The following is a 26124-nucleotide window of genomic DNA, read 5'->3' on the forward strand; positions in this document are numbered from 1 at the left end:
ACTGACGAAGCTCAGTGATCAGGGATTCTATTCTTGGTAATGGGTACCTGTCTGGAATGACCTTGGCATTTAAGCGACGATAGTCGACAACAAATCTTTTGTCAGATAGCGATAAATTGGTAGATTTTTTTGGAACTCCAGGTTTGGTAACTAAAAAAGCTGGGGACGCATAAGGCGAAGTGCTATCACGAACAATACCAGCTTGTTTTAACTGACCAATGAATTCATGCAATTGTTCATCCTCCATAGGTGACATGTGAAAAGGAGGAGAATGTACAGGAATGTTATCTGTTAAATTTATTTCAGCAGGCATCAAGCGTGCTTTATGTATTTCAATTTGTGAGGATGCAAAGACTTCAATGTTGTTTTGTATGATTTCCTTGACCTGGTTAAAAACAAGTGGCGGTATTGATCTATTGATGAAAATTTGTGTTCCCGATTTGTCAACAGGGAGCAAATTTTCTGGAATACTATTACTAGAATTTGTATTGGAAGTAATATTTGTTATAACATTCTTGTGAGTTTCATTTTCATTTTCAGCGTTTTGGAATTGTAGAGTGAAATAATTACCCATGACAGAATTAATCTGCAGCTCTTGGGCTGGGAGGACACGGTTAATGCATGTAGGCGTATCCACAAATCTACTTGCACATATATTTCGACATGTATTAACTGTGATAATTTTGCTTCTCAAACCTGCCATTTTAATGGAATTGGTTGATTGGCAAGGAGGTGCACTACCTGTACTAGCAGGAACAGTGCCAGTAATAGATTTACTGTGTGGAAAAGCTGGACTAGCAGTATTTTTCCTATTCTGTGATTTGGAGTGCTTTGTAGAAGCATCATTTATATTATTGCAAGGAAGAAGGTCAGCATCTACTTTTCTAATTAGATTTAAGAATGCCTTCTTTTCAAAGTTGTTCGTTCTTTGAAAATACTCCAAGTTTTTCTTGAAGCAAATGGTACCAATGGGTGTATCCGGATATAAAATGATTTCTTGATGAGAGAGGTTTTTAACTGGTAAAGACAATTGAGTTAAACAACATCTATTAATATATAAATTTTTTGACTCCAACCATTTGAAATTTGGTTCAAAAAAGAAATTTGTTTGAAACGCTGGAAACTCACAATGAATGTTCACGTCAGTAACTGATAATGGTGCTAGACAAGTGGTATTTTTAGTTACTACTTGTAAACTTAAAGGGTATTCTAACGAAGACAAACTATTTTCTAGCTTATGTACAAAAGGGGCGGAAAAGGTTGTTCCTTGGTGAGTGAGTTGAATGCAGTTTGATTTATAATCTATGATGGCTTGGTGTGTTTTCAAAAAGGAGTCGCCCAAAATTAAAGGAGACGATAAGGATTTGGTAACATACACATAGGTTTTCAGTTCCCTACCGGCAATGTTGAGCAATAAGAAGCCTCGTTTTACAATGGGTAACGATTCATTGTTGGCTGTTTTCAAGTCGACTTTCTTTCCTTTTGCGGAAAGGACAAAATTTGCAAAAGCGATAGAACAAACGGATACACTAGCGCCGCTATCAATAAGCGCTGTGGTGCTATGATTTTGAACTTTCACATCAATAAAAGTAGACAAGCCTAAGCTTAATGTACACATAGAGGTTTCTTTGGCGACTTTAGTCTTTGTTTGCGGAGCCATGCGTTTAAAATGGGTGTCCTTTCGAGCTATTTTAGGACTGTCCTTTTTCACACGAGACAAAGGAGGAAAATGATCTGCATAAACACTAGAGGAACAGGGGTTTTCGATTGCCTTTGGCGTGAAGCTTTTGCGATTATGGGTAATCGACGTCTTAGATTTATTTCTAAAAATACCACTTTCTAAAAATTTTGATTGTTGCCATCCCTTTTTAAGGCAAAACAATCTTTCTTTAGATGCCCGCCTTTTCGGCAGTGAACACAAAAACGTACTTTACATTGGGTTGTATCATGCGCACACCCGCAAATAAGACATGTAGCACTAGGATAAGTTTGGGTTTTCGGTTGTTGGGCAGGGTATGGAATGTACGGTGGATGAAATGGCATCACTGGGCCTGGATGAAAAGGTTGTTGTTGGTAAAATGGTGGGTGTGGAAATTTGTGATTGTTGAATTTTTTCTTCTTCTTTTGTTGCGGTCTATAGGAATCATTTGTTTGCGAACGAGGTTGGATATTGTGATTAGCTTGTAAAGCAGAAATTTTGTTTATGATTTCATCCAGTTTGAGCTCAGCTGTTTCATTATGTGAGGGTTTATTAATGTTAGCAATGTTTAAATTTATATGACGCTGTTCGAACTTCTTTAAGGAGGATTCAAATTCATCCATCGTACTGTGGGGAAAAAGAGAAAATGTGGTTTTAATAGCCATGGGCATGCCTTTTAACAAATGAAAAATAACCTGAGCATCCGACATATTTGGATCGATTTTCCTACAGATGGTACGCACTTTAAAGGAGTATTCCTTTAGATCCTCCGCAGAATCAACTTTTAAATTTTCTAATTGGACTGTGAGTCGAGAAACTTTGGCTACGTCTTTGAATTGAGATTTAAATTTAGCGGTAAACTGTTCAAAGGTCAGGGCAGGGTAAGATGTTTTCAAAAATTCAAAATATTCAAGCGCTGCACCTTTTAAATATTTTTGAACGAAGAGAGGCACATATTCTTTTTTCCAGTTGTTGACTTGGACTGCCGCATCCAAAGACTCTAAAAATTTCTCCACAGTCACATTATTCCCGTCGAAAACTGTGGGTAAGATAATTGGAAAATGTTTAAAGTGTGATGGAGGCACATTATCACCTGGTGGGTCATTTTCCTTGTTGTTAGACATTACCGAAACTGTTTTCTTAAAAGTTAGTTTACGGACTACTTTGGATGGAATTACAAAGTCTGAAAGGGCGCTTGGGAGTTTTGTGGGACGCGTCGAGTGCCGTAAAGGGTCTTGGGAAGAACTAGGACCAAGTAAAGTGTCAATTACAGTAATATCATCTTCCGCCTCTGAGTGGGACATTTACAAAATACGATGCTATGCAACCTGAAAAGAAGAGAAGAACATTTGGGGAACAAAGCATGAACTTAGAAAATGATTCACCTGGTTAAGGTTAGAAGTGGAGTTTAGCTGCCGTTTGAATGTCCATCAAGAGGTCGGGATTCGGATTTAAGCCACCAGTGAGAAGTCCATGACGAGGTTGGAAACTATTTAGCTGCCGTTGGAATGTCCATCACGAGGGGATGCGGATTTAGGCCACCAGTGAGAGGTCCATGACGAGGTTGGAAACTATTTAGCTGCCGTTGGGATGTCCATCACGAGGGGATGCGGATTTAGGCCACCAGTGAGAAGTCCATGACGAGGTTGGAAACTATCAAGCTGCCGTTGGAATGTCCATCACGAGGGGATGCGGATTTAGGCCACCAGTGAGAAGTCAATGACGATGTTGGAAACTCGATCTCAGGCTATTCAGTCCTCAAGGGTTCGCCGAGGTTTCGGCACCATGTTAAGGTTGGCGATTGGCCGGGTTGGGAGAGCAGAGAGAACCCAATTTGATTCGAAGACACAAACTTTTATTCCATACTTCACAGAGCACACAGACCGAATACCAGACGAAACGCACTCTATTCCTCACCAACTCGTTGCTCCCCCCTCCAGTGATCAGCCGAGCAATCCACTCCTCTGATTGGCCAGGGGAACTTCTCAAGTGATGCTCCAAAGCAAACTCGAAATTTCCCCGGTCAACAGAGCAGCCGTGCCAACTGAACAAAGGAGAGGCAAGCAACGTCAGAGAGTCGCTATACTTGACAACCACCCTTCGCCAGATCGCCTTCAGTAGACTTCATTTGTGTGCTCAATTCAAGTTGCTATTCAATTATAATAAATAACTTGAACGTGGTTGTTCTATGATTTCTTACGAGCAGTTCCCTTCCAGTGTTTAGCGGCCGCGTAGCGGCCTCAGGCCCCTAGTTAAGTAATAATTTGAATTACCAATTTATCGTAAAATGTTATTGGTCTGGTGAATACTTGAAAACGCGACGCCGCGCCGGGCTCAACAGCCGGGTGCTTTAATTGAGCCGCAATTGCAATTGAGCCGCAACGACAGCTGAGCGGCTTCGCCGAAGTAGGGTCAAAATAGCGACTTGACCCGGTAAAAAATCCAACAGCGTCGCACGATGGTGCAGAAAAATATGAATTAAATTACAGTGTTGTATGGTGATTATTGGCCAATATGGCAAGGCTGTAAAAAAGAAGTATTATATGTTGCCCCCTCAATATGCGGATTATGCAATGGTGCATGTAGCCCCTTCAATCTGCGGGTTATGCAATGGTGTATATTGCCCCTGCAAGATGGCGGTTATGCAACAGCGTTGCCGGAAGGTGCACATAAATAAATGATTTATGTATCGGTGAAATTTTGCAACATCGAATTTTACAGTGTTGCTGGATGGTGCAAGAAATTAGTTAATTTTTCGGTACAATGTTGTCAGATTGTGCAAAAAATTCGAATTTTCAGACTTGTAAAAATTTTCGGCTTCGATAGACCGTCTCCTTTACTATGTGTCTGGTATCGGAGACTGGAGAGTAGGATCTGATTCGGGAAATTAAAAAATTTTTCGGAAAATTACCCTCCTCCGATCTGCCGCGGACCGATGCGATTCTTTTACACTATTGAAGCTCGGAAAACTGTACGGACCGAATTTTGATACGACTTTTTGTTTTCGAGATTTCGGACTTGTAAAATATTCGGCATTGATAGACCATATCTTCCATGCTGGGTCTGGTATCGGAGATTCGAGAGTAGGGTCTGATTCGGGAATTTCCATTTTTTAGTAGTGTGCGCTTGGAGATGCGTATCCATCGGATATTGCAATGTTCAGTTTGATGAATCAACAATTTTTATTATTCTACACTTTGGTACAATAAATTTTTCGATTCAGCGCGAAAAATCCGGGTGAAGGGCTTAAATCAGTTTTGTGCATTTTCAGTTTCTAAGCCAAAGGGAAGGGGGGTGGGTCCCCAAAATTTGGCGGGAAAACACGATATTCACCGAAAGGTTACGTGTGGCATATTTTTGGATTCAGCACGACAAATCTGAGTGAAGGGCTTAAATCAATTTCTTGCATTTTCAGTTTCTTCGCCAAAGGGGGGGGGTGGCGAAAGCCCCCAAATTGGGCGGGAAAACACGATATTCGCCGAAATGTCACATGTGGCAGATTTTTGAATTCAGCACAACAAACCTGAGTGAAGGGCTTAAATCGATTTCATGCATTTTCAGTTTTGTTGCCAAGAGGGGGTTAAGCCCCCAAAAATTTGGCGGGAAAATATGAGATTCACGCAATGGTCACATGTGGAATATTTTTCGATTCAGCACGACAAATCTGAGTGAAGGGCTCAAATCAATGTCGTGCATTTTCAGTTTCTTCACCGGAGAGGGGACTAAGGCCCCCAAATTTGACAGAAAAACATGATATTCGCTGAAGGGTCACATGTGGAATATGTTTGGATTCAGCTCGACGAACGTGTTTGAAGGGCTTAAATCAATTGCATGCATTTTCAGTTTTGTTGCCAAGAGGGGGCTAAGCCCCCAAAATTTAGCGGGAAAATATGAGATTCACGCAATGGTCACATGTAAAATATTTTTCGATTCATTCCGAAAAACGTGAGGGGAGGGCTCACATTAATTTAGTGAATTTTTTATAGTGCCACCGAGATGGGGGCTTAGGACCCCAAATTTTGCTTAAAAATATGAAATTCGCCAAATAGTCACACGTTGCAAATTTTTCGATTCTTTCCTTTTTCTGTCTTTTTAGTTTAATCACCATGATGAGGGGGGGGGGGGGGGCAACACATTCTCAATCCCGCACAACGCATTCCCGGAATGATGCTCTTCCAGCATAGATGGTGGCAAATTCGATGTGTAAACATGACAAGTTTGGGAATGACGATCTCGTATCGAACCGTCCTTTTAGGAGAATAGGTGGCGCCAGGGGTCACATGCAACCCACCGAATTAGTTCGGAAGCCTCCAGGAATTTAGGAATCATCCTAACCACCGCAGACGCCTATCATGAGTTGCGGATCCACGTTAACGTAACTGATGACACGCAGGGGCGCGCGTAGATAGGAAATTTCTCTGGGGGGGGGGGCATGGGACCACCTCTTGTGGTGAAGAGAGCGGGGCGGGGGGGGGGCGAGGAATGGAGGATCCCTTTTTTCTGGGGGGGGGGCACGAGATTTCTGGAGGGGGGGGCACGAGATTTCTGGAGGGGCCAGGACCCCCCTACCTACGTCCATGATGACACGACGTCGTAAATAACAATCAGATGGCATCATAGCGCTAGTTGTGATATTTTCAAGGCTCAGAGTACTTCAGCCCCCCCCCCCCCCCCCGGAATGCTAGTCGATTTTCATCTCATTTGGATCTCAAGCCTGAATAATTTTATGCAAAAATGTATCATAAAAAAGGCACGCGGAATTTGTGCAATGGACCTAAGCACAGAGCCTAGAATGATAGATCGAGCATTATCGTAGGGAAAATCTGTAAATATATTTTTAAATATTTCAAACTAAAATAAAGTTTACCGATATTAAATTCATAGTTTTTAATTTCGATAACAGCTTCAAATCAATTGTTTGATTCAGTATATTAAAGAAACAAATTAAGCTTGAAAAATTAGTTAATTATTTGAAAAGGTGGTTTTCCATTTTAAAATGATAAACATTTTTTAAAGGAAGTTCAAAGGCCAACATTTTTTTCATAGAAATCTCCCTTTGCGGACACTCAGTACTAACCCTTGGAAGGCCTTATCGTTGCACAAATATGTAAGGGTCCAACTACAAAATAAACCCTAATATACACATTTTAAAAGAATTCGACACATCGGTCATCCTCGTATTTTGCCTCGCTTTCTTGAGAAATGGACATATCGATCGTAGATTACAGTCTATCTATTGGTCTTGGACACTAAAATGTTTGTACCGTTGGAACTCATGGATTGATCCGAAAGCCCTCGAAATACCAATTCCAAAAAAACAGACCCAACGCTTTTAAAAAAAAAAAAATCGATACATCGATTAACCGCGTATTTTTTGTCAATTTTTAGGAGATCGACGCATTCATCGGTGAAAATGAAGACTTGACCGAGTAAAAAATCCAACAGCGTCGCACGATAGTGCAGAAAAATACAGGGTTATCCAAAAGTCACTGACCACCCCTGTAACTTTTTTCCAAATTGAGATAGAAGTTTGAAACTTTGGGAATGTTCCTCGGTCTAAGGTAGCAACTTTTTGGTCCCCCCAAAATTTTGAAGGGCGGCCCCCCTTAAGGGGGGCGGGGGCTAACTTTTTTTTTTCAAATGGCAACCCCCCCTTTGTGATACCTCATTCGAAATATAAATAAAAAAGAAAATTTTTGGCGCAAACCGCAGGTCAAAATGTTCATTTTTGACAAAATGGCGGCCGGTCAAAGTTCAAAATGGCGGAAATTTGGCATCTCCGTTGTTTATTGACGGATTGGTGTGAAACTCGGAATCCTAGGGTTTTTAGAAAAAGGGGTTAGAAAAAGGGGGGGTTAGGGGGGGTTATCCTAGGGTTTTTAGGGGTTAGAAAAACGATTCTGGCATTGGTTTTCCAGAAAAGTCAGTCCTTTTCATAATGGTGGCGGTCAAAATGGCGGCCTAGAGCGGGAAGTGGATATTTAGGCTGCATATCGTTGGATTTGCAGGAAACTTGGTTTCTGGGGGTGTTTCGGCACGAGAAGAACGAATCTTTCATTGGATATCTGAAATTTTGACAAATTCCAAAATGGCGGCGGAAAAATGGCGGGAAATCAGTTTCACGGCTCTTTACCGATGGATTAGCATGAAATTCGATATCCTGGCGGTTTTTGGCTGGATTAAAAGGAATCTTTCATTAGATTCTTGAAATATCAAATAATTTCATGCTAATCCATCGGTAAAGAGCCGTAAAACTGATTTCCCGCCATTTTTCCGCCACCATTTTGGAATTTGTCAAAATTTCAGATATCCAATGAAAGATTCGTTCTTCTCGTGCCGAAACACCCCCAGAAACCAAGTTTCCTGCAAATCCAACGATATGCAGCCTAAATATCCACTTCCCGCTCTAGGCCGCCATTTTGATCGCCACCATTTTGAAAAGGACTGACTTTTCTGGAAAACCAATGCCAGAATCGTTTTTCTCATCTCAAAAAACCCAAGGAATCCGAGTTTCACACCAATCCGTCAATAAACAACGGAGATGCCAAATTTCCGCCATTTTGAACTTTGACCGGCCGCCATTTTGTCAAAAATGAACATTTTGACCTGCGGTTTGCGCCAAAAATTTTCTTTTTTATTTATCTTTCGAATGAGGTATCACAAAGGGGGGGTTGCCATTTGAAAAAAAAAAGTTAGCCCCCGCCCCCCTTAAGGGGGGCCGCCCTTCAAAATTTTGGGGGGACCAAAAAGTTGCTACCTTAGACCGAGGAACATTCCCAAAGTTTCAAACTTCTATCTCAATTTGGAAAAAAGTTACAGGGGTGGTCAGTGACTTTTGGATAACCCTGTATTTTTCTGCACTATCGTGCGACGCTGTTGGATTTTTTACCCGGTCAAGTCTTCATTTTCACCCTATGCACCGAGTTATCTCCTCATAACTCGCCTGGGAGTCAGAAATATTGCCGTGATAGCGAAGAGAGCCGTAAGTGCAAAATTTTCGAAATCGAGTTTTCTTCAAAATTCGTCTAAACTCTTTTAGATGAAATTACTGAGATAGCTAAAACAGCAAAATTCATCATAATTAAATGATAACAAGACGTATGAGAAAGCCGTAAGTGCATAGAAAATGACATAGTTTTTTTCAAGACAGCCTGAGGTACATGAGAGCCAATGAAAACAGTGCTTTCCAGTAAGGTGCCGTCCTCTTCTGCCAATTGCTAACCTTAAAATGTGTTTGTTGTGCGTCCAAAACGCAACCACGGAAGCATGCAGAAAATAGCACTTACGGCTGTCTTGCCTAAGAATAACCTCGCATGAAAATGAAAAATACCCTTTTTATGTAATGAAAATAAAATCAGTCGATTTTTAACCATCCATACGATTCCTAGGAGTCTTCCGTACGATTAGTGGCAATTTGACAAAGAACGGAGGCTTCTATCAATAAAATGTTCTTGTCAGAAGCTTCTGAGCCCGTTTTCTCAAAACTTCATTTTTGTACTTACGGCTCTCTTTCCTATCACGGCAGAATACCTATCCCACGCTATTTGTCCTCATACAGGGTGTCCCAGAACACCCGTACCAGGCCTTTTTCTCGGTTGCTTTAGGTCGTCCGAAGTCGGGGACCGCGGGGTTGAATAGAGAATTGACCCCAAATAATTCGAATTTCTTAGTCCCGACCCCCCCCCCCCTCCCCCCTTCTTACCTCCAAAAGGAGGCTGAAGGGGCTCTGGGTGCATAAAATACGGATACCTTGGGGTGGATTACCTGAGAAACCATCTTTTTCCGGAGAATCCACATCAATTTTTGACCAAAAGGAAATTATTGTGGGAGCCGCTGCCCCCTCTTTAAGGGATCACTTTGGGGCGTAAGGTGGTTGAATTTTTAGGGGTCAATTTCATGTAAAATTTCCCGTACATTGCAATTGTAACGGGGTGTCCCCCCTGTAACGAGGCAAATCCCCCTTCTCTGCGAAGCAGGTCCAGGACATCAGAGGCACATACGTCCTCTGGTATAAGATATGCCAACGTTACTTGAGGTGCCGGATAACTTCAGTGGGATGCCTGGATTCGGGCGCCATAGAAAAAATAATAATGAGTGAAATTGAAATTGAGAGAGAGAAAATTTTAACTGGAAAGGGAATTTAGCAGAGTTCCGTCTGATGCTGCTCAACTCGCGCACCACTACTTCACTACTTGCGTTAAAGGTTGAAAGCGTGTTTTCCAACTTACACGTATTTATTTAAATTGAGATTTATCAATAATTTCCACGTATACATATAATTCATTCTTAAAATTCTACGGATATTCTGATCGAAACTCGAGGGAAAATGGTTCGGAAGGTAAATTAAAATACATCTCTAAGACCAACCAAATCTAAATTCTACTACTTTTCTCAGTAAAACTCGCAGAGAGATGCAGCTCAACTCGCGCACCTCGCTCCGCGCTTTCCACCGAGGAAAGGCCGCTACTCTTGGATCACGTTTGCAGGGGTAATGCACCTCAGCTCGGGCACCACGTCCCACGCAACCGAAACCTAAGAGATCCAAAGCTGGAGCAAATCTTCGGTAAAGCCTTATCCACCGTACCGCCTATTTGCTCCAACCGCAGACATAACAAGCCAGAATCGCAAAGTAAGAAGAGAAATGCAGGCTCACCTCGCCGCACCTCGATCGACGTACTAGATAACTCGCTTTAACAGTCTGCTGGATCGGAACATCCCCCCCCGATTGATGGGTCTGGTCGGGAGGCCACCAATTTACAAATTTCAAAAAAAGCAAGTGCTCGAGTTCCGTTCCATTTTGTGAGCATACAATATATAAAAAAAAATATAAAATTAACATCGTTGGCTTTGCCTCGACTTCTTTTATCGATCTGTATAGTTAAAATTAAAATACAATTTTTTTTAAAATTTTAAATTAATGAAAAATATTTCAAAATTGACAGAATTGCCGCAGCGCTCCCTATTGGCGCGTCGCGGTGCTCGGATGGACGCCGAGCGTCAGCTGATTTCTTCCTTGGCTCGCCGGCGCAGGCGCGGCGATGCCAAGCGTGGTCGCTCGGGAGTTATTCCTCGTTTTTTTTTTTTTCGACAATCTATAAACTTAAAAACGGGGGAAAATTTCCCCGTTACACCCCCTACCCCTTCACTTTTCACAATTTAGCCCGCCAAGTAGCGCTATAGTGGTTGCTTGGCGGCTACTAGCACTACTCGGCCCCCCACTCTTCTCTCTGCTTTTCGGTTTTCGAGCTCGTGTACGTGTTCTGCTGTTCGGTCTGTCGTTTTTACAGCCAGATTTCCCTTTTTCTCAAAATGTAAGTGAAACTTATTCTGCCCTGACGGGGGGCTAATCCGTCAACTTAGCTTTTAGTTTCTTTTCTTTTTTTGTGTGTATTTATTCGTATTTTCCGGTATCGCTCGTCAGCCCTGTTCCTTGTTCGCCTTCATTAACATCAAACTAGTGTTCTTCCTTTCATCTCAAACCCTTATTTTTGATGGGCATTACCTCCCAGCCGGGAAAGGGAAGGTTCTACAATTTTAATGCAATGGAATCGCAATGCCATCGAACCCCCCCCCGTTTATCCTCCAAGGAAGGCGAGGGAGGAGGTTCGTGACGGTGAGATTCGGATTCCTTGGGGTCAATTCCCTATTCAACCCCGCGGTCCCCGACTTCGCACGACCTAATCTAACCGAGATTAAGGCCTGGCACGGGTGGTCTGGGACACCCTGCACTTTATTCAGAGCATTTACCTACTTTTTCGCACTGTGGTTTCTAGATTTCATCTCTCGTGGTTTTTTTCAGCCCACATACTTTGCCCATTTAAATATCGATAAAATATTTCGCATGAATGGGTGCGTTAAAATAAGAATATTATACTGTATGTGGTTGTCACTATTTTTTTTGCAGTGCAGACCCCTTCGTTCGATAATAATTTACTCATTACTTATTCTCAAATGAACTGATATGTGGACTCCAAATCCATTCTTAGTTTTCAACAAAAGAAAATTTCTGACTTGAACTTTACGTAAAAAACTAAATCATCTTAACTGTAACCCGTGGTCAAACGAAAAGCTTAATTTTAACAATAATAAATTCCAGAAATCTGTATGCTTGTATGCTAGGAATTACACGTCACCCACTACCCGCGCCGGTCTCATGTCAGTAGTTGCAAAGTCCAAGAAGCCATAGCAGTTTGCAAGCTACTTCTATCAGTATTTTAACAGTAATGTGTAAAAATATGATTGTAATATTGGTAAATAAATGTTTTCAAAGTACTTTAATGAAATTATTTTATAAATATTGGAAAAATATAAAAAAATACCTATGTTTATAAAAATATTTATGTGACAATATTTTTGACAATCCGACAACATTGCAGCGATATTTTTGAAATGTTACTGATTTGCAGGGGTGCCTTATTTGCGTGGTGGCTAAGAATCCCTTCCTAGTCTAAAGAATGCCTCGGCAATAGAACAAATTAATTTTTGTGTATGTGCATGCCTCTCGTCATGGTAATTTTTCTGATGAAGAGAGGTTTTTTGAAAGAGTTTTTCTCAACCTATCATGATTGAAAAATTTACATACTTCCATTTTAGTTGCAATTCACCCATAATGTTTGGATGTGGTCGATCATGAAAAGATCACTACTTAAATGTTCGGGTTGCTCTGATGTTCTGTTTTTACATGATGTTGCTGTATTTCTACGTAGAAAGGTAAAGTCATGCATTTTCAAACTTTGCCAATACTACAACTATTTATCGCTCCGTATGTAGTGCATTACAGCTACGCTCAATAATCAAACCCTCCTTATAAAGAGTGGGCTCATATAGTGGGCTCAGAATAAGTTAAATATCTTGGCAACCTGTACACCAAAATTAAAAAACTTAATTCGGTGGAACAAAATTCTTTTCGCGGATCTGCTGTATCTACGATATACTTAGATATTGAGGACTCAAAGAGGGAAAATTATTTTTAGATATACCATCGTTATTATTTTTTAAACAACTGAGACCCCTACCGGAGAAATATTCAATGAAATATTTTTTAAATTAAATTAGGTATTTTTACTTCAAGTATCCCTGGTAAAAATGGCAAGTGTTAGGTTAGTGAATTTTCCATTGAGGTCAGTGCAATTTGCTCTGAGGTCAGTTCAGTTTTCTCTGACGTAAGTGTTAAAGCACTAAACCCAAGAAGTCAGCACTGAGGTAAGAGGCACTGACGTTGGGAGGAAGACTTACCTAAGTGCAGAGATATCTCTGAGGTAAGCTGGGACTGAGGTCAGGACTTGGTTCAGAGGGTTAGTCTCTGACATCAGTCTTAATCGAACCGCACTCACTCCCAAAAAGTAGAGATGGCTCCCTCTTCCCCCACCCTATTTCATTTTCGTGGGGGAATATTTCCTCGGTATACGGGGACCACAAACTTTATCTTACAGAGAGGCATATTTTTTAGGAGGGGGGATTTTCTAAGAGGGAAGAAATACTTGTTTAGGTTGCCACACTCTTGAATAATTTGTTTTACCTTCTTCGTTTATGATGGCACTTAAATAGTTTAAACAAAAAAAAAAATGAGATCGGTAAAAATATATTATCACCACTGTAATATGTATTTAGATGTATTTATTTAAGCTTTATTATATTTTTAACTTAAGAGTTTTTCTTTAAAAAAAATTGTTTTAAATTTGATTTTGATTTTTTTCAGTTTTCACTCTTTTTAAAATGTTTCAGCCTTAATTTTTTTTTTTAAAACTGTCCCAATTTTTGTAATTCTTTTCCATTTTTTTTACTCCTTTACTTTCAATTTTTGTACCTGCTAATTTATATTTTTTGTAACATTTCAACTTCAATTATTTTTTTCACATCCTTAGCTAAAAGTTTGAATTTTAATGCGTTCCATTTTTTCCCCCAAAGAAACATTACTAATAAAACTTCATTTACATGTTGATTGATTAAAAAAGAAGATTAAAAAAAATAGTATCGGATTCAAATTCAAAGACAAAATCATCATTTGCTGGCAAAATTACTTCAATGGGGGCCCTGAAATGGCATAATTACGCCCCTAGCACTTGCACGCGCAGATAGTGTAGTGGTTCAGTCGCTAGATCGATCACCGAGGTTAAGCTACATCGGGCGTAGTTAGTACTTAGATAGGAGACCGCATGGGAACGAGCGTTATCCACTGGAGATTTTGATGATTACTTGTGATGGAAAATTCACAGCAGCCCTCCCTGGTCGTCAAATAGTGAATTAACGTACCTGGCGGATCGGTTATTAACTAAATTTTTGCCTCTACAGTATTTCTGGGAGTTTCCACTCTGCTTACGTCGGAGACACTTAGGTCAGTGCCACTTACATCAGAGGCACTTGCTTTTGGAACAGACCTAACACTGACGTAGCAGATCAGCGCCCGGCAGCACTGACATCAGTGTTTAGGTCTGTTCCAAAGGCGAGTACTACTGATCTGAGCACTTGCCATTTTTACCAGGGATTTCAAGACTTTTCAAGAGAAATCGAGTTGAAAAACTATTGAGCTTTGAGAATACTTGGCCAGTTAGATCGATTAAGTGCGTGTAAATAATGAGCTTAATAAGAGGGGTGTTCAATTCTTCCGTAAGTACCCCCCCCCCTTCTGAAATCTAAAAAAAATGGACCAATTTTAAAAAACTCGGACTTTAAATATTTTTTAGGTACTGAGTTCATCAAAAGAAACCGCAACAAAAGCAGACCTTGTGCGGCCGAACGCGAGTTGTTTAAACGCGTCTAGGTGCGCGCCGCTCCCGCCGAATCCGCGGGGATTTTAAGGCCAAGAGCGGTCATAAAAGAGGAGCTCCTTTGCCAAAGCTTCAGTCGTTCATCACTGACGAAAAATCAAAGAAATTATGTGTAGAATAAGGGGTTCTCTCCACTTCTCCAAATAGTCACAAGCTCGCGATCCAAGCAGGTCTATGGTACCGAGAGGAAAGCTTATGGATGCCACGCGCGTGGAAGTCCTTCGGCTGTTTAGTGAGAATAGTGTTTGCAACTTGTTTGACGTTTTCCACCCATTAAAAATGAACTCCTCCGATAGTTCAGCTTTCAGATACGGCACTAAATGATAATTTGACGGTGCCAAATCAGGAGAGCAGGGATGGTGTGGGAATACTTCCCGTTTGAAAGATGCCTAACGATCTTGAAAAATTTGAAGCGGTAACTCCATTATGAACATGTCGACGGTGTAAGTCGGCAATCACATAACTCGGTTTGCGACGTCCCAGACTTCCTATCATACTTTCTTTTTTAAACGGAAAACTACTCAACGACAATTCTTTAAAACTGTCGTGATTTTTCGTCTCTGTGTTAAGAAAATTCTGCCAAAACTTCAAGAAATGATGTCAATTTGTTTTCCTTCAAAAAAATATTATAGAGACGAAGATTTCCAGACACCGCAAACGAGTTATGTGATTGCCGACTTACACCGTCGATGTGAAAAAGACTGCTACTATGGACCAATTGTTTTCCAGAACCCATGATGCCAAGGCATTATTATCAATGAACCTTTCATATTATCTTATTATGTGTGTTTACCGTGATGATATGATCAATGTAGATTGTTTGGCCACTCGCGTTCGCAGGGATCATCCAAGTCATTACCTCAGAAGGGTAATAACAGAATTGCACCCGAAAAGCAGTTTAGACGCAATATTTCTCTTAGGATGCCTTGGATATTAATGAAACTAAAATGCACACTACACGGGAACAAGACAATTCTTTTGATGTAACATTATATAGGGCTCTGATGTCGCGTATACTCCATAGCTTTGTCCGAACGTGAAAATGGTCAAGTTGGATACTTTTCGCTCTTTTAGGCGCATATGCGTAATTATCTCTTTTAATAAATCATCAACCTCCTTGAAACTCAACAGTTCGTTAGACGGGACCGAGATGCATCTTTAGACACCAACATTTCTGAAATCCGTCGCTCCGTTGCTTTGAAAAGCTTTTGGAACCGCAACTATAAACCCAAATAAGCCAAGTTCGTGTAACTATGGTGTCGGTGCCTCGACCGGGCTGTGCTGTGTTGCCAATTGTTGGAGGATAGGTTACTTGCCCGGTGGTGGCTACCGCCACTCATGATACCAACTGATACCAGTTGAAAGTCTACGGATATTTGATGAGTGTCAGTTGGCACCAGTAGAGGTTGTACTGATACCAGATTATACTCAATAGATATATGTTGAGCCTCAATAGGTAACAGTTGAAATTTGCTACGTATCACTTGAGGTTCAATTGATATCGGTCCAGCATGAACTGACATCTGTTGAACATCAACTGATCCAAACAGAAATTCAATAGACGTCCATTACAAGTTTAAACTTAGTCCAATGAGGCTACGTATACATTTTAACAGGACGATCTGGTTGGCATGTTTGACAAGGCCCACTAGGCCACTTCATCAAGGCATCTAGACTTCAGGGCCACTACGTCAATAGAGATATTTATATTATTTTAATCCCTTTTCCATTCAATTTTTTTCTACGGTAGGTAAATGCATTATTATATGGTTTTAAAATCTCGAATAGGTACCTAATGCTGATTTTTTGAAATTCTACGGCCGTTCAAAGATTATGTCACTTGCTAAAGAAAGGAGGAGTTTAAGGACAGTGCAATACGTAGGTGGGTACCCAGCGCTGCTTGCTGTTATACAAAAATCGGTCCTTCACACCAGTTCCATGGGTTTGTCGGCACGGGAGCATGGATTTTATACCAAAAATTCTGTGCGATGCCTACTTCAATTTGTTGTGATTTTGATCAGGAGAATCCCCCATGTAAAAGGGGGTATAATGTGTAATTTTTGAGCCGCTCCCATCGTAACTGATCTCATATTACTAGATACTATATTTGGTTGATACCATCCCCAGTAAAAATTTTTTCCCCCTACAAAAAAGAGATAAATTTTAACCTTTTTTTTCTTAATAAGCCGTAAATATTAATACAAAACATGTAATATTTATCCCATGGTTGACGGCTCTTAGAACGTTTTCACGTTTAAAAAAACGTAAATTTATATACATTTCTATCTTTTTTACGTAAAAATGTCCTTAGGGCGTTAACCATGGAATCAATTGTACATCTTTTCAATTTTTTTCTCACGCCTGGTAAAATTACGTAAAAATATTGGAAATTACAATAACATTTACTTACGTAAAAAATATATTAAAAATAACGTAAAACTGAAGAAAAATAATCTTCGTAAATCAAGTGTTTACATGAATTTCACTTCAAATTCATATCAAAAAATGTAAAAAGAAAAAAGATGTGATTTCGAGGAGACTAAACATTTTTCATATAAAATTTACATAAATTTAAGTAAATGATTTCCTTACCGGCGACAACTTGAGCCTTTTTTTAAACATAATTTTATCACTACACAAAAAGAACGTGGCAAAAACACATAAAAATTATCTCGATCATTTTTTTTCTTAACTGAAAATTCATATAAAGACATATTAATTTCTTCAACGCTCACCACTCGAAGATATTTTTTTCCATAATTTACACATAAAAATTATACGAAAAGAATGTGACGAAAACACATAAAATTACCTTGATCAATTATTTTTTTCACATTAAATTCATATAAATATGTTAATGAATTTTTTTGACCCTCCCGCAATAAAGATTTAATTATTTGTTTTCAAATTTTTGTCATGATTATTTTCAAGTTCTTATAAGTTGATTATTGATTTTTCATCATTTCATCTTCTTTTACATCTTTAATTATTATTTTTGGTTTCGCATTTTGTGTTTCTTAGTCTCATCTTTAAGGAAAACATAACTTGTAAAACTTCACTTACATTTTAAGTGATTAAAAAATAAAATGAAAAAATTAAGTGTAGATTCAAATTCAACACAAAATCATCACTCTCTGTCAAATTGATTCTAGTGGGGGCCCTGAAATGGCAAAAATACGTCTATTTTGATCGCATGCGCGGATGGAGTAGTGGCTCTGTCTCTTGGACGATCACCTGAGTTAAGCAACGCCGAGCGTAGTTAGTACTTAGATGGGAGACCGTTTGGGAATGAGCGCTGCCTGCTAAGCCTCGTGTCAGAAATACGAGAACGGTAATTCCCAGCAGCGCTCTCTGGTCGTCAAATCGTGAGATAAACGTGAGAAACTGAATAAATACGTAAAATTACACAAGCAGATAGTGCGTTTTTAATTTATGTCTTATCAGTTGATACATGGTACCAACTGATACCAAGTATCATTCCAGATCTGTTGATACTTCGAACTGCCACCACCTATCAGTTTAGATCAGTTGAAGCCATCAACTGACCCGATCTCAATTGATGTCTACTGATGCTCCGCGCCAAAACACCGTTGACAAACTGATACACCGTCAACTGATCATTTTTACCAGGGCTGAGCTCAGCTGCGTGTGAGAATTAGCAAGATAAAATAAAAACAGATTTAAGAAAAACACAGTAAAGCAGAGAAAATGTACAGTCAAATAAATAAAGTAAATTACTATCAAAGAAATTCTAATTATTCGGAAAATAATTCGCTGGCGTAATCTATGCGTAGCTGCGTGGGAGCATGAGCGAGATTTATCATCAACTGACTGCTGGCCGCTAGGTACCCTGGTACCTGGGTGGGCGAGCGATAATGCGTAAGCGGTGGCATGGTTCGATTGACAGAGGAGTGGGGAACGTTCAGACGTAGGGGAAAGGTTCAGGCTGAACCGTTCAGCACAGCGCAGCGTCAGTCACCGGGTGGGGAAGAGAGGCGGGGAGGGGACACTTCCCCTCGAGTGAAATAGAAAAAGGTAGAATCGCTGAAAGTCTGAATCCTTCGAAGTTTATATTAATGATGATGATGATGATGTCAGAGACAACTGTCAAGGGACGGGACTTGCAGAATATGCAATGCACAGAACGTACACCTTAAACCTTATCGTACAGTATAACACTGGTCGAATTAGCTTTGGAGATTATCAAAAGGTTAATTTCGCTCGTCAAAATATCAACAAATCAGTCAAAATCAGTAATCAGTAATCAGTTGCAAAATTACCGAGATTGTAGGATTTCGTATGATGCGCGATTTAATTGATAGGTATGGCATAAGAGCAGGATAGGTTCCCAGTAGGCGCGACTTTCTATCACTCAAATGGACCGTTTATACGGATTAACGGATATTGGCGGCTAATTATTACTTAATAATATTCTTTGTACTGTAGAAGAAGCAGTTCAACAAAGGCTTTTTGGGGGTCTTTTATCCCTATCAAGCTTTCTCAAGATTCTTTTGGCGTTTTTTTGGAGCAAGTTTTGAAGGTGGTTTTGGCCATCTTAAAAAATGTCTAAACGTAGCAATGCTGTACCAAACTGTTCCTTAAAGAAAGGAGAATAAACATGTTATTATGTATACTTATTTTTTTCTACAAAATTAGGTTCCCTGTCTTAAAAATCTGTCTGGAAGCCGTCTCTCTGGGAGCCGGAAATTTAGGGGCTGTAAACATCTATACTATAAGCTCCAAGACCTCCTAATTTTGCGAAACTGGTGACGCTTAGTTCCAGCGTTCTACCGGGCCGATTTTCATGATTTTTGCGGCTATCGACGGGCAATTGTCTCTAGATAAGCCAACTCTTTTCAGATTTTCAAAATATGGCCCAGGTTTTTTTATATTACGTGGTAAAGTTGCGAATTCTCCCATTTAAACAATGTAAATTTATACTTTTTGTCATAGTTCGTTTGAGCGTTCTACCGGGCCGATTTCCATGATTCTTGCGTAAATCGACAGGTAATAGGCCCTAGATGAGCCCGCTGTAATCAGATTTTGGAAAAAGGACCCAGGTTTTTTTAAAATCACGTTATAAAAGTGAGTGAGTTTACAGAATGCTCCGGTACTGCTACCGCTATGCGCGGGAGGATGCGCAGTGGTCGAGGAGGTTGCGCAGTAGCTGTGTAGCCTGCGCATCAGCTCTACACTTATCTACACTAGATTTGCGCCGAGATTCTCACGTCGAGCGGTGGCCGAGCGGTTTAAGACGTCGAATGTGTGCACATTGTATTCGATGTGGGTTCGATCCGCAATTTGTAATATTTTAATTATTACCTGACTATCATTGTTCATTGTTTTACTGCAATATTTCATCAAACAGTCATTCGAAAACGCGTCCTTTTAATTTTAAAGTAATTTTAAGTAAAGTTTAAAATTAAAGTATACCTCACATCGTAATTTTTAGGGGGAAAAATAAATCTAACACTGATTGGAGGGTAAAAATAGGGCCGCGAAGCGGCCCATTGATGGCGCGGAGCGCCTTCAGGGGGTTGGGCCGCGTAGCGGCCAGGGGGCGTAGCCCCCTAGTATTTAGATACCATTCTGGTGGCGCAGCACCGAGAAAAAGAGGAAAAAACAAATACTTTAAAAAATCATTTTTCAGGTCATCGTGGTATACAAATAGGATTTGTGATTTTAGCCCCCCCCCCCCTTCGCGAGACAACTGTGCGTCAGATGTTATTCCGTTCAACCTATGTCTAATACAGTTATCTCGGATGCTTTAATAAAACTTGACAATCCCATACAACAAAACAATCCGGAATTCCAGCACTTAGTCCCTTCTCCCTCTGTTACCATGCGCTCGCTTGTATACATATGTTACCTGCAAAAGTTAAGCCCTATTTTAAGGCCTTATATAGGTAGTACGATACATGCATAATACTTTTAAAACTACGCATCGTTGAGATTAAACCAGACAAGCGGCTATTTCGTCGGTAATACCGTGCTGCGCCGCCGCGCGTGTCCCGGGCAGGCAGCGCAGCGCGCGGATCTACCTCAGAACGGCCGGCTCCCCGTCCCCCGACGGTTTCTTCCCGTTTCACACCTTAAATATCGATCCCACAGAAAAATTCATGCAACCATCGCTGTTCCTAATAAAATTTCCCATCGTTTTGCTGAAAAAGAAAATTACGCTAACATTAGCCGTGCATTAGTTATTCAAAATTCAAAAGTTGGGGGGCCCCCTGTCAGATTTTTGGGGTCTATGTCTAAATCGAATGTCTGTAGGGTAGAGATGAATCCCTGAAATGTTCATGCTTTCTTCCAAAAGCGCACGATTGTTACGCCTATCGGCCCCACCACCCCGTACTAACGAACCTAAATTTATCGAAAGGTTTCCGTAGTTTTTCCAACTCTCCAACTTTGCATTAAAACAAAGCAAATTACTTTCATGTATAGGTATGCATGATGCTTATAAAGTTGGCTTTTAAAACTTTATATCTTTTCATATTAAAAAATACTGATCAATAATGGTCAGGAATACTTTGTACACTTTCAGCGCATAGGTGCTGGCTTTTCCTTGCTTTTTTAACTGAGGGGTGGGACATAACCTTACTCTCCCATTTTCGGCTGTATTTTTAATTGCATCCAATTCTAGTTTTGTTTAATAAAAAAAAATAAAAAAAATTTAAAACATGAAAAAAGAGTTCAAAGGGTTTGTTTCTAAATATAAAATGAGAAATACTAACCTCTCAGCTTTTCAGAGAGCTTCTTCGTAAAGAGTATAACAGCTAGCTTACTTCTTGCATACGCGTAAAACGTGCTGTATGATTTCTTTCTAGGGGCCATGTCAGTATTGGTCTCTTTATCTCCTGGAATATGAACATCGACCAGCATCTCGTAAATGTGTATATTTAAACAATTGAACATATTTTAGGTGGAATAATTATAGCGTGTGTTGGTTGGATTTAAACCAACCTATATAAAGACGTGTTCATGGTGGGTAACGAAGAGTCAAAGAGTCATTTTTAAGATCAGGTCTCTGATGAGTGATGATGACAAAAAATCTTTGAAAAGAAGAAATGGATGCTGAGGACGGTTGCTGAAGACTTATTCTGCCTGCTATTTTTTCTCTCCTAGAATGCAATGATAAACGGCGGCACTGCAGCGTTTTTCTCAACGGGAGAGAACGTTCTTCACTCAACGATCAGGCATTAAAATTAACTTGATGATAAAAATATTTAAATGTTTAATAAGTACATGATTGCCTCAAGTCCGTTCAACGGGTGAATCTCGCTAGCAAATTTAAAAACCCGCGCACATTGCGCCGCCATCTTTGTTGTTTATATGAAAACGTCCCGATGGAGATTCGGGGTTAACCGCCGAATTCCAACGGTTGACTGTCCAAGTCGCCAGTCGTGCCGCAATCACACGCTGAATTTAGCAGCTGAATGTGGGGGTCAACAGTCATTGCCCAACGGCTGTTTAGCAAATTCGAGTTATTTACATCCAGATGTGTATCAAATCTACTTGAATAGTTTGAACAAATTCAAAATTGGTCCGACGGTTGCTGAGAATCGTTGCTGAATTTTGCGCGTCACGCGCAAAATTCAGGCATCGGGCCGATGACTTCCACATTTAAGCTACATTCAGCTCCCAGATTCAGCGTGTGATTGCGGCATCGGAAAGATACAAGCCATCCCGCCATCAGCGTAAAAGTGACTGTGGGATGAACCATCCTTATTGTTTGAATTGCATTATGCCCTTTTTCTATCAACTACGAAACTTGAAATTGACCAAAATAAACCGGGAAAAATCGATTTTTTTTTGCAAAAAATTAACTCTCCTCATATTTTCGAGGGAACGCGTCCGTTCGGTCCGAAACTTCGTCAATATAACAACACCACCACTACCATCATAACTGACACGGTCCCGGTGGCAATCTAAACAATCCTCGGAAAAAAACTGGGGTGCGGCCTTTTACCCCCTCTTACCAGATGCATGCAGCCATAGAGAAAAAAAAGGAGGTGTTTGCATCTTGAGGTTTGTTTAGCCTGTGACGTAGGTCGATACAACCTGGCCAGAGAAATCTGGAATTCGAAATATGAAAGACGGACCATAATGTCCGATTTTTTTACTTAAATCAACTCATTACATAATTTCAAGCACTTTTTATAGAATGACTTTTTTCCTTAAATTACACCATTTCCAATAAAATCGACAGGATAAACGTCGCTGTACCGACCTACGTAATCAAATCATCAAAAAAATTCCAAGATGTCCGTAATGCAAACACCTCCTTTTTTTTTCTCTATGGCATGCAGCTGACGATAGAGGAGAAAAGGTCAAGCGTAACCTGACATTAGGATATGGTCATGGGAAGAGGCACTCCTTTTTCAGAAATACCCTGTTAAAAATGATCAGTTGAGATCAGTTATGATCAGTAGAGAAAATGAACTGATATTAATTGATTTTAACTGATATCGACTGTTACCAACTGATATCAGTTGAAAGTCGACAGATATCTGATGAGTATCTAGCAGTTGGTACCAGAAGAGGTTGAACTGATACCAACTGATACCAGTTGAAAGTCTACAGATATTTGATGAGTGTCAATTGGTACTAGTAGAGGTGGAACTGATACCAGATGATAATCAATAGATATATGTTGAGCCTCAATAGGTAACAGTTAAAATTTGCTATGTATCACTTGAGTTTCAATTGATGTCGGTTTAGCATGAACTGACATCTGTTGAACATCAACTGATCCAAACAGAAATTCAATAGACGTCAATTACAAGTTTAAACTTAGTCCAATGAGGCTACGTATGCATTTTGACAGGACGATCTGGTTGGCATGTTTGACAAGGCCCACTAGGCCACTTCATCAAGGCATTTAGACTTCAGGGCCACTACATCAATAGAGATATTTAAATTATTTTAATCCCGTTTCCATTCAATTTTTTTCTACAGCAGGTACCTAAATGCATGATTTCATGGTTTTAAAATCTCGAGTACCTAATGCTGATAATTTGAAATTCTAAGGCCGTTCAAAGATTTACCACTTATTTGATCAAATCAGTTGAAGCCATCAACTGACCCGATCTCAATTAATGTCTACTGATGCTCCGTGCCAAAACACCGTTGACGAACTGATACACCGTCAACTGATCATTTTAACAGGGCTGGCATGGAGCACTTACTGTAGACGGATTCCCAGAAGGGTCCTCTGTCTTTTTCTTTTTTGATTTTGTGGGCCATCCATAAATTACGGAAGGCAACCGGGGGGGGGGGGTGTTGTGCACAACGAATTCGTTGTGTATTGGTAGAATATTTATAAGATTTATACTGCTGTAGCTAGGGCATTTCTCCATAAAACCTCTGTAAAATGACAGAGAGACTGATGTGATATAAAACATAGATTCTGCTATATTTCTGCCTGCTCCGGTTTTTTTCCTGCTGAAAAAAAATTGACCCAACACATGCATTTTTAAGAAACATACCTACTTGCGAAGTACAACTCAAAACATGCATTTCTTGAGATTATTCGAACGGAAATATTAAAGTTAGGTAAAATAGAGAATCCATTTAGCTTATTTCAAAAAAGTCTACGTATGATCTACACTCAGACTGATTAGACTGACTGCTTTCTTTCATAAAGCATAGTTAATATCAGTCTGAATACTCTACACCATGACTTTAATCATAAGAATCTTTTGAGTACCGTTAGGCTGGTGATTCATGTTAGTGTCAGAGCGATCCGTTCAAAGAAACAGTTTAGCTCAGTCAATATGAAGATGGAGAGATACATACAATGCCTCAATATGGGAAACGTGCGTTACAGCCGTTGAAATTATTAAAGAGACTGATATTCTTACCCCATGTATACAACAGAGAACTGACGTTGATTATTCTCGCAGGAGCAGCACTGATTATTCTTGGAAGGAGGAGCATGGTGAATAAAAAGTGTGCCAGAAAATTGGTTTGATACAAAATGTCTTGTCCATCTTCCGTCAATTTCCAAGGACAGTACACACCTGAGTAAATTTTTTAAAAAAAGTAGGAAGTGCTCTATAACCGTGTGATGAATGAAAGAACCAATGTTATTGGGAGTTCTTCTTCGAACCACGCGAGAGAAATGTGACATCAATGTGCGAAGGAAATATTTCAGAAGAATGAGTTTTGTCGAGATGGACCCGAAAATCAGATATTCCGATGGTAGATAAATACTCTTTTATCACGCACATTATAAGAGACAGAGCGTATTAGTTAATTTTTGTACCAAAAATGATGTCCTTTCTCCAAATGTACCTTTCACTCAGAATTGCACGTTTTTAACTGTGAAATTCAAATTTTTCTGCAACGTAAAAATTCAAATCCCCACCCAAGGTTCTAGAAAGTGAATGTTTACTTTTGTTTTAGGTCCCACAAATAACATATCCAACAAGGAAAATAACAATGATACTCACCGAAAATGTAATGTTTCATCAAAGGAACGTGACACAACGGAACCCCAAAGCATGGACCAAGAGAATGGTCCATGCCCAAAGTGCTTCTTCCTCATCCTCCTCTCTGTCTCACCAGTTTATTACTGTATCCTCAAAATATTCATTGGTTTTCAAGATGCCTGTTACACGCTAGAGACCAAGGAACAGAGACTACATGGGCACAATGTCCCACAATTCCACATGAAATTCATAACATACTTCCCAGAACCTACGACGTAATAATTATAATCTAATTTTTGGCATTTTAGGCGTTTTAGGACACCTGCTCGAAAAGAGCCGTATGCAAAAACGACATTTTTCGCCTTCCCCACTAAAACTTATTCAAACTTCGTCTATCAGTTACTAATACTTGATCGCTTCTTTTCCCAAATTTTCAGATCCCCCAAAATTTTTTTTTTTTGGGGGGGGGGGCGCAAGGGGGGGTGGAAGTCAAAACCTGTGAACCTCGATATCTTTCGAACGAAACAAGATATTGAGGCTCGGTTCGGACGAAAAATCGTCTAAAATTGCATATTTAAGATTCTAGAGGTCAAAATCCCAAAATTACATTTTTAACCTAACCTATGTGCTTTTTTCAGTTTTTGAGGAAAAACAATTTCTTTTAAACACACTAAACTGAAAAAGCACAATTTTGTATTTGAATCAAAACCAGTTTTTTAAATTGCTCGTCTTTTTCCGCATCCAATGAGTGGTCATGTAAGGTGGAGAACCGAACGGTTCCGGAGTTATGATCGATTGAAGTTTCCGCTCAACGCGCGCCGACCGATTTTCGCGCGCAAAAAAGTCGGATTTGACTGTCATTAAATCAGATTGAATGTTCAAATTGAGCAAAATGCATTATTAGGGACTCTTGAGGGTCGCTGAGTTCAGAAATTACAGATACTTCCAAAAAATTCACGTTTTTAAAATTACAGCGGCCGGTCGGCGCTCAGTGGGCCTCTAAAATAGCGCTACGGAGCTGTAATTTTAAAGACGTGAATTTTTTGGGAGTATCTGTAATTTCTGAACTCAGCGACCCTCAAGAATCCCTAATAATGCATTTCCCTCAATTTGAACATTCAATCTGATTTAATAACAGTCAAATCCGACTTTTTTGCGCACGAAAATTGGTCGGCGCGCGTTGAGCGGAAACTTCAATCGATCATAACTCCGGAACCGTTCGGTT

The 26124-nt window shown here is 40.0% G+C and overlaps 1 protein-coding gene across 2 annotated transcripts in view; it reads right to left on the reverse strand.

Moving 5' to 3' along the window:
* The window catches only part of LOC109031595 (retinol dehydrogenase 12), a 99706-nt gene that overhangs the window by 29706 nt on the left and 43876 nt on the right, over positions 1 to 26124 (reverse strand). For both annotated transcript variants that reach the window (XM_072297117.1, XM_072297118.1), the window contains 2 exons: positions 24330 to 24488; positions 21201 to 21323 (listed from right to left, as the gene is read on the reverse strand). In XM_072297117.1, the coding sequence (XP_072153218.1) occupies positions 21201 to 21323; positions 24330 to 24488 (282 nt within the window). The remainder of the gene's footprint in view (positions 1 to 21200; positions 21324 to 24329; positions 24489 to 26124) is intronic.

The sequence above is a fragment of the Bemisia tabaci genome, chromosome 2 (assembly GCF_918797505.1).
Source record: "Bemisia tabaci chromosome 2, PGI_BMITA_v3".
Taxonomy (NCBI): domain Eukaryota; kingdom Metazoa; phylum Arthropoda; class Insecta; order Hemiptera; family Aleyrodidae; genus Bemisia; species Bemisia tabaci.